This window comes from Phaethon lepturus, unplaced genomic scaffold (genome assembly GCF_000687285.1).
Source record: "Phaethon lepturus isolate BGI_N335 unplaced genomic scaffold, ASM68728v1 scaffold34377, whole genome shotgun sequence".
NCBI lineage: Eukaryota > Metazoa > Chordata > Aves > Phaethontiformes > Phaethontidae > Phaethon > Phaethon lepturus.
In genome coordinates this window covers 432-10,464 of record NW_010550373.1, presented here as the reverse complement: position 1 = coordinate 10,464, position 10,033 = coordinate 432, and the positions used below count along the sequence as shown (strand labels likewise).

At 45.4% G+C, this 10,033-nt stretch overlaps 1 protein-coding gene across 1 annotated transcript; it reads left to right on the top strand.

Moving 5' to 3' along the window:
- Positions 1-389: 389 nt before the first annotated feature.
- On the top strand, positions 390-9,147 carry RHOJ (ras homolog family member J; the record flags this gene model as incomplete). Its single annotated transcript, XM_010290545.1, has 4 exons — positions 390-482; positions 5,924-6,088; positions 7,398-7,493; positions 8,687-9,147. Coding segments are annotated over 4 exons (501 nt in total), but the record flags the coding sequence as incomplete, so codon positions are not given.
- Between the last annotated feature and the right edge of the window lie 886 nt (positions 9,148-10,033).

Sequence of the window (10,033 nt, the reverse complement as noted above, 5' to 3'; positions counted from 1 at the left end):
GGAAGAAATAAAATAATAGAGAAACCCTCTCAATGATCTATGACAAACCTACCCCAGTGCTCAGGGTGGGGAGGCAGGAATCCTGTGCTTTCAAGTCCTAGCACCTCATGCTACCAGCCTATGGCTGCAGAGACAGAAGTAAATGTCCTCTGCTCTCCAGGTCCCTGTTAGCAGCGCTGTGTAGCTCAGCTATCTTGGCTGTCTGTGAAGAAATAAGAGCTTGGCATAAAGCATTTGCTTCTGTCGTGACTTTAGGTTGCCTTCAATATGGGTTAAATCTAAGTGCTCGGTTTAGGATGCGTATTGTAAGACACGAACTTATGTATCTCACACAGGGGTGTATTGGTATTTTAGAATTAAAATACAATAAAAATGAGTCCACTGGCTAGTGCGTAAACAACATCTCTTGTTTCTCTCTTCCAGTAACTGTGACTGTGGGAGGACAACAGCACTTGCTGGGACTTTATGACACTGCAGGGCAGGTAAATTACAGCAAAACATTCATAATTTTCCTTTCCCATGGTTTGTTACTACCATATACTGGGGTTTGTTGTTCATGCTGTTGCGGGGGGTAGAAATATTAAAAATCACTTGTGAGTGGTAATGGTTAAACTGCTGACCTTCTCTTTTTTGTTTTCTACATAAAGCTTTCATTCTGGTTCAGCAATAAAACACACAGAAATACACTCATCCCTAAGACTGAATTTTGTCTAAGCAAAAAACTAAAGCCTGATTAGGCTGTTCAGCCTCCCATATATCCACCTCCTACTGCAAATATGACGTTTCATATAAAGTCAGTGTTTTCTTACATTTACCACATGGTGGCATTGGAGATACAGAGAAATCCCATTTCCAAGCTCAGAAAATTTATATAATACAGCACCAGCCTATTGGTCACCAGCTGTTGACTTTTTAAATGGTAACCCAGCCAGACTGGCATTCATCCCAAAATCCTTCTCCCAGGACAAGGGGGTCCATTACAGGAGAGTCTGTACCCCATGCTTACTTACATATATAATGCTTTTACTCTTTTCACTGTCCACGGTCCGATACAGTGTGCTTGCACAAAAAGTTTGGGGAGGAGCTCTGGTCTGTGGGCTGATTTCACCCACGGGAGAGGAAGAGAATTGCTCACTGCCTTGCTCTGCCAGTAGAAGGGCAGAAAAGGTGCAGGGAGCAACACATTTTCATGGTGAAATTTTCTCTCTCCTACCTCCAAATGCCAGCAACTGGCAGAATAAAAAGAGGACCACCATCCGCTCAGAAGCTTTGCAGAAGAGCACCTGCCGAGAGGGGAGGGAGCAGGTCCCAGGTCTCTCCCAGCCTGGGAGGGCTGGAACCCACATTCACCAGCTCCCCCAGTCAGAGCTGGCACTGGGCAGCCAAGGACCTGCTCTCACTGGAGGCAGCAGGAGAGGGAAGCAGATTTGGGAGCCTGCTTCACTCTCTGAGAGCCAGCAGCCCTGAATGCAGGTCTTTGCTTCCAGGAGCATTTCTTGGCTGTGCCTTTTTTGGCCATGACTGGCTGCTATGAAATGCATAAACGATGCAGAAGAAGACCCCTTTCCTGCCTGCAGAAGGCCAGATATTACAGAACACACTTCGCAGCGGTATGCAGAGAGGTCAAAAACTGCATCAGGAGAGACTGTCACTTCCAGAAAAACCTACACTCAGCAGCACTGGGGCTTTTATGCTTGGGGTTTGGCTTTTTTTCATTTTATTCTTATCACATGTTTGTAGGAAGCAACGGTCATTCATAGCTAGCTTGGTGTCACTTACAGCCCACCTATCCTTTCTATTTACATGGTGCAAACAGATGATCCAAAAGCCAGTCCCAAACTACCACCCGAGTCCTTGTCCCATGGTCAATGCATGTTCAATTTTCTATTCTGTGCTCACAAACACAGAGCTCAGAGCGTGTCTGCCGCGATCCGGCAGCACTGCAAGCCTTTGCAAATGAGACTGGAGTTATATTCGGTTCTCAGGCAGATTTTACACACTGCCTGAATATTTCTGCTTGTTTTGTAGAGCTGACAGTTCCACCTGACAGCCATTTCCTCAGCAACACATCCTCTTATTTGTCCTGCTGATCCCAAAGAAAAACAAATCTCCCTCTCTGACAAACTTCACCCCTCCATCCATTCCTCCACAATCATTTTGCCATCTTCTGCTTCAAACTAGCCAGAGCACCACCTGCTTCCAAGCACCATTCCTAACTCATCAGGCTCATTTCCCGTTCAGACCTTGGTCCAGAGGACGTGGCCATCTAGTCAGAACTGAGAGCGTGAATCACTTCTTGATGACTAGATTGTATCTCTGTGGAGGCTGAAAGGATGATGCTTCCCACATGCTCAAGCTATAACGACAGATCATCTGGGTTGTTTCCTCCCGCCTTCTCCTTGTGTTGTGTGGCTTTCCAAAGGCATTGGTGTGAAGTCATAGCCAAAAATAGCACTTGACATTACGGTGCTATAAAACATATACTAATGAAATAACAATTGGAAAATGTGCTCCTGCAGCAGGACCCTCTGTCAGCCTGAAGGGAGAGCTGGCAGAGACCCAGATCTGGGTATCTGGTTTTCTGCATCCCTGGCACACACATTCCTAGGAGGGAAAAAACGGTAGTCCTAGCTGGATTTGGGTGTGGAGCGCTTTAACTGGCTGGCATGGCAGGGAGCGTACATGAGATCAGCGCGGCAGCAACATAAAAAAGCAAGTTTTGCTGTTCTTTCTGGGCCCGAGCCCTGCAAAGCCTCTGGCGGCAAGAGAGGAGGGAGGGAGCAGCCCCGGCTGATGCCTCTCAGCCCCGGCATGTCACAGGCACGTAACTCAGCAAGGCCAGGTCCGGTGCTGGCATTTCCATGCCAAACCAGTGGCCAGGCAGTGTAACTGGGAAGCCTTGCACTCGCTAAATAACAGGCAAGCATGAGCCAGGGAAACAAATTAATGATCAGCTACAGCCCAAGCCCATGAGGACTCATGTCCCTTCCCAAACACCACTGTCACCAGCTGCAGCACCTCTGGGTATGCCCCATGCCCATGCTAATGTCCAGTCCTTTTTTACTCTATTTATTTGCTTGACTTCAACAACAAGCTGTCTCTGAATGAGAAATGATCCCAACGTGCCATGTTTCGTAACGGTCCGTTGCAAGGTTTTACAGCCTACTCCTAGAGAGCAGGTATGAAGAGACACAGGGTCCTTGTCTGATGAGGTCTGGAAGCTCCTGCCAGCCCGCAAAGACAGGGAAATGCAGGAGCTCTGGGCGACTCTTACCCACAACACCTGTGCTTGTGCTTTAACACGTCCGTGCAAGCTCCCATGTGCCCTGATGGGAGATGAGACCTCTGCTATACGATGCCTGGCTGTCCCTCCTTACGCTTTATATAAAGATCTGTGATGCTAACACAACTGGGAATGCTCCTCCTGAAAAAGGATTTTCTAGGGGCTCCAAAGGAACAAGCGAAATAAAATGAAATGCACACTCCTGCAGCTGTCACTGCAGAGCACTCGTAGTTTTTATTTATAATTTTAAGAGTATGGTAAGTTCCAGCCCCTCTAAATATGAATATCTGGAATATTGAAACTGGTCATATTTAGCCAATTTCTTTCAAAAAATCCTAAATCACGATTCCTTGAGGGCTTGCTGCCACCACGTGGGTGTTTCAGGAGGCTGGTGTGCAGCAATTAAACCAAAAACACAGAAAAATGCCTTTGCCAAGCACCTAGTATCAGCCCATGTTGACTGTGGCATAGTAATCAGAGAAGTCATTAGGTTTGATGTTCCAGGTTAAAATAAAGTCCCACAATCACACAGGCATCAGGCCAGGCCTCCCCCACCCACAGCATCCGCAAAAAACTCATCTATAATGCAATTGCTCCTTTGCTCCATCATGTTGGCATCCACTTTGCCTCTAGTAACTCATTCGTGGGGGCTAGGTCATCTCCAGACCCTCATATAAATCTCCTCCCAATGACTTTGCTTCTTCATGCCCTGTATCACTGATGTTCCCACAAATGTCTCTGAGTTTCCTACCATTTTCCTACCATTCTTTGAACATGGAGAATCCACTCTTTCTTGGTCCGGTATGTCCAAATACCTCCTCTCGTCACGTAAATCCTTCTTCAGATCAATACTTTCTATGATACTGGAAAGACATAGGTCAGTTGACAAATACTCTGGCTTTATTCCAAACACTGTGGCTGTGTGGCTGGAGGTGGTAACTGGGAATTTACTCTTCCTGTTGAAGAAGATTTTGGACAATGAACATCCAGTTAGGCAAAACAAAATATTTTGTTTGGTTGTGGTTTACGAAATTTCTTTAAACTTCTTTTTAATGAGACAGAGCTAAATTTGGCCTCATACTTCCTTTCAGAGTAAATAATTACATTTTTTTGTTTAGAAAAGCTTGGAGCAGACTGTTTTTACATAATCCATCACTATTTTTCTGAAACTAGTGTAGATTCAGAAGTAATCCATGTCATCTTATCACTGATGAACAAAGTGAACAAAAGACTTCAGAAAGAAGATATACCAATCTCAATTCATAATTTAGCCCTCTCACTTGTTGATCCAACCAAAGCCAGACAGAAGCAAGACTGAATTAAGGCACCATCTGATCTGGGCACAGGGTGATATAGACGTGCAGGACAGACAGTGGTTGCATTGCTCCTGCCCCTAATGTGGATTTTCCCTACCCCAAATAAAGGTTCTCAAGTCTGAGCAACAGCACCTGGATATTTTTTTTTTCTTTTCATTGACTTATTAACTATTTCAGTACCTGCAAAGCAGAACTGCCCCAGTTGAAGTTTCAGACAATATAGCCAAAAAAGACCATACTGCAGAGATTTGAGGCTTGTCCAGAATGCAGAAACTGTAAACTAAAGACCTAGGTCTCAGTCAAGCTTGGCAGCAACATGTATTGTCATTTCTCACTCTCTAATGTTGTGTTCCTTTCCCTTTTTTAATTCTGGACCCCCAAAAAAGTCTTCAGAACAGGTGTATCCCCTCTAAAAACATCTGTTTCTTTGTACTGAAATTTTCTAACAGGTTTCATTGGAAATTACCAACCAGACACAGCTACCTATGTTCTCACTGTCAGAAAGACCCAGTCTATCCCTTTCACATGGTTTGCAAAACCTCTGCTCACTCTCAACATCTCAAGCCTGAAAAAAGACTGAAATTCTTCCTTGAAAGTCCGCTATCAAAGCCAGCTCATGACATGACACAGTTGTGCTTTAAGCTGTTTGAAAATTCACCTGCTTCACAACTAGCACAAGGAGAAGACATCTCTTCTTCCCCAGTCCAGGGCCTGTGGAAACACTAGATCACCCCCAGTATTCACCCATCCACTGCAGGCTGGACTTGATCTGCTTTGTGCTTGCAAGACGAGTGTCTTCTGCTGACTGATTGCTGCGTACCATACATGACTGTGATGGCACCAAATAGCCTGGAGACCCATATTTGTTGTATATGGTCATGTCTATAATGCCTACTGTAGAATAGAAAGCCCATAATATTAACAGAAAAGCTCCTAGAGATGTGTATCATCAGCAAATATTAGCTAGTGGTGACAGTCAAATAATATTCCCCAGGATGGTATCACATTGCAGGAGGGCTGAGGCCACTACACGCAGCCTCAAAATCCATTTTTATTACACCACCAGTGATGGCCGCTGTTTAGCATTGCCCTCTACACCAGCATCACCATGGATGATACACACACAAACAAAATGTGTTAGCTCTTTTGGGTAAAGAAGCTAGCAAAAACAACAGCCCTGGCCCACGAGATGTGACTCTGCTCAGCAGCTCCCTAGAGGTTATGAGCGCGCATGAGCGCGGAGGGACAGTGTTGAGCCAACGTGATGCCCCCATCTGCAGTTATCCCCCACCCCATAACACACTTGCTGTTTCCCCCCTGGCAGGAGGACTACAACCAGCTGAGACCCCTGTCCTACCCCAACACGGATGTGTTCTTGATCTGCTTCTCGGTGGTGAACCCCGCCTCGTACCACAACGTCCAGGAGGAGTGGGTGCCCGAGCTGAAAGTCTGCATGCCCAACGTGCCTTACGTCCTCATAGGAACACAGGTAATGCTCCTCCAGGACACCGCTGGCCATTGTGGGGGTCTTCAGAGTGAGGGGGCTCCTACTCCACCCTAGGCGTGGCTGGAGGCTGAGCTCTCTGGAAAGGTTTCCTATTTAACTTTTGTGAAATGCAGCCAGACTTCTCCATTGGAGGGAAAACTCAGGGACTGGGAATGGAAACCAACATGCAGATGTCCCATCATGCTAGTCACAACTGGCAAAACTCATCCCCATTTTTACTCAAATGAATATCAGTGTGGTACCAAGGCATAAATACCTATAGGGAGAAAATATTTCTGACAGGCCTTTAGTGAAGGAAAATAAAAACATCATACTCTGTGGTCTTCTAAGCAGAAGCTAAACTTCAAACTAAATTTTAAGAATGGGAATAAGTAACCAAATGAATAACTTAGAGACATGGGAAGGAAATAGCCTCCCATCATGCTTTTACATCAATGTTGCAATTAGTGACTCACCATCCTGTTTGTGTTATAGTGGAGGTTAGACTAAATGATCAAACCACTTTATTTTGGCCTTAAAAATCTATGAATTTATCAATCAAATAAAAATGCCTTAAATATGGGTTTGCTTCCAAGACAAAGAGTGGCTAGACACTGTGAGAAGTAGGGGTATGACCATCTGGAAAATGTCCGAACACCGGATGGTTACCTAAGCCAAGTTAGAGAAACAGATCAAATTCTGGTCAAAACCAAAATCTTCATGCCATAGCGAAGTCAAATCGGTCAAGCACCTGCTTTGTGTTCCACACTGGAATACCATACTAAAATACCCATTTTAAAATGAAAGTATTACCCTTTGGATCATACACTCTGAAAATGGGTTTGTGATGCCAGAATGCTTCACTTTGATGTTTTCCATGGAAATAAAGGATTTTGTTTCAAGTCAGTCAGACTGAGCTGCATCTGTCTGGCCTGTCAGGGTGTTTTTCAGGTGATGCAGTGCAGGGTCACAGCAGCTTCCCCTTCCAATGTGGCTCAAGCTTCCACCGACACTTTCCAAGATGCATTGTGAGAGCCACTGAGGACCACATCTTCACTGTACTGCAGCTATCTGAGCTGTGGCCCAATAACCTGCCAATGAGAACTAATTAATATTAAACAGAAAAAAAGAAAAAGAAAGAAGAAAAAAAAAAGGAAAATATGTGCAATTAATTTCTGAAGCATCATCGGAGGTGTGGAGGACAGACGCCCTTATGCAAGGACATGACTGTGGGTTTGTAAAGATATGAATATCTGTCTCAAGAATTACAGCAAGGCAGTATTGAGCACAGGGTTTGTGTATTTTCTACTAGATTGATCTCCGGGATGATCCCAAAACTTTGGCTCGGCTGCTTTACATGAAGGAGAAACCACTCACCTATGAGCACGGAGTGAAGCTAGCAAAGGAGGTAATGGCTTTTTCTGAGGTCCCATGAAATTGATTGATCACAGCTTTCCATTGGGTTTCTTTCATCCAAGGTGGACTCCTTCAGGATGCGTTGGTTGGTCCCAGCCAGAGATTAAAACCTCTGTTCAAACAGGCTGGACCCAGACTCCCAAGCCTGCTGTTCTGCTGCAACACCCGGCTGAGCTCTCAGCAAAGCAGCAAGGTGCAACAGGACAGCAATTGGCAAATGGGCAGAAAAACAGATCTTACTGCCTATTTTACCTAAGTCAGTCAAGTGTTTCTTGTTCAGGCTTCTGCCAGGAGGTGCATGTGGCAAACACCTCCCTGCAGTCACCTCTTTCCAAACTGTCCCTTAAAAAAGCACAACTTGATGTTCATTTATCCATTGCACTTCAAGCAGATCAGAAGAAGGTCCCAAGGTTTCTATGCTATTGAACCTTTCTCCTGGGACGGTGAGGGGATAAAAGCCCTCCTCAAGCCTTGAAGTGCAGGCATCTGGACCCCAGCCATTTCCACCTTACATGCTGCAGGTGCCCTTACAGACCCTGGACCTCGAAGGCCAGCGAAAGCATCCACTAGCAAAATAAGCTGAATAAGCAACAACGTTTCTGAATAAGCTGAGGTTGCTTTCCCAGGCCACTGTGTGTGTTTTTGTCATACCAGCACCTCCAGGAGGCTCCCATCCCAAGATAACGCTTCCCACTTCCCAGAAACCAGCTGGAAGCCCTCCCCCAGGTAGCAGCTCCCTGGTGTTGCAGGAGGTAGGACATGAGTGACAGGTCAGGGGAGAAGAGCCAAGTATATGAACAGGTTCAGCTAACAGCCCAGCATCTCCTTGAACCCCGCCCCCGCTGCACCGACAGGAGGTCAAGCTCCTGCACCGGCACTCAAACATGGGTGCAGCCCCCCTCTCTCTGGAGAGTCACGCAGGGAATCCCTACTCCCCATTACCCTCTGTGGTGAGGTACCGGTGTTGATGCTCATCCCTGCTCCCTTGCTCAGGATGACCACCTGAGCTTGTTCCCTTAATCCCAAAGGCATCCAGACACAAAACAAAACAATGACCTGACCCCCTTTCTAAGGGTCTGGGCTTCCCTCTGTGGCAGGACACATATGCATGCAGAAGGATGCTGGAACAGGGTCGCTCTGTCTTTCCCAACAGTAGGTACTCACGTTTTCTCTCTTCTCTTTCAGATCGGAGCACAGTGCTATCTGGAGTGCTCGGCTCTCACACAGAAAGGCCTTAAGACTGTCTTTGATGAGGCAATCCTGACCATTTTCCACCCCAAGAAGAAGAAGAAGCGTTGTGCAAAGTGCCACAGCTGCTGCACCCTTGTGTGAAGTCACTTGGAAAGAAAACCAAGATGAGTCCAATGAAACCAAGCAGGTTAGAAAGGCAATGAAGGTCACATGCAACTGAAATGGGGAACATGACCAGAAAGGGGTCCTTCTTACCCAAATATAGGAGCCCTCTGTTCTGTGAAACCTCCAAGCTGTATCACAGTAGGCCAACTCATGTCTATGTGCTTTCCTAATCCTCCAGAGTTGTATGCAGCCTGTTCCCACTACTGCAGACTGCACTGAGCCAACAGAAACCAGGATGCCTGCTCCTGCTTGACTCTTCACCTTAGGAATAAGGTGAAGGTGATGTGTGGAAAAACAAAGAACTAAAGGTGGTAAAAGAAACAAGAGAAACTCCATTTGTGGCCTTAAGCACAATCAAAATTAGGAATTTGCAGTACTTAGGAATTTAATCTGAATTGACTGAAAGCACATGGAGATCTGTAGAAATCTATTATGTAAGATATACACGATAGGTAAGATGTACTTTTAAATTACTTTCCTTTTGTAAGACTCACTAGTTCAGGATATACTTTGGTTTGTTCAAACTACATGGAAGCAAAGGTGGAGCGATTCCAGCTTGTTTTCACTTAATGGTGAAACTTCACAGCATCAGCGTGTTGCTGCACCCAAGCTATCAAAATGGATCAACATTTACCTCCAGACTTAAGGAATGTTCTTACAACAAAAAAATGCAAATAACTGTATTTTAACAGGGGAATGTTCAGGCTGAGCCACGTTTCCATAAACTGGGAAAGGAAGAACAGAGTTATAGCATTAATGTATTGAAACAAAGAAATTCTGCCACCAAAGAATATTGCCCTAGACGTAAAACCGCAGCATGGAACAATCTCTCTTCCAAACTGAGAACATCCACAAGACATATTGCCATGGCAACTGAAAATTTACCTTATAGATCAGCTGGATTTCTACATCTCACCCAGCAGATGAAAATAGCAAAAAACAAAAAGCCAAAGGTCACACTGACTTCAAGAGCTTTAAGGTGATCCAATTGCCTTAAGATATTTTTTTTAAAGGAGTATCTCGTGTAAAAAACCTCATCAAAGTGGAGTTGCAAACATGTTGATTTATTGTAGTCTCCCTCCCCCCGTTCATTACTTCTTTCTTTGCTCCTGTTTTACCATCTCCATTACTGTGCGTGCTGTTGGAGCTGCAGCGTGGCCGCCGTCCTCGGGAGTG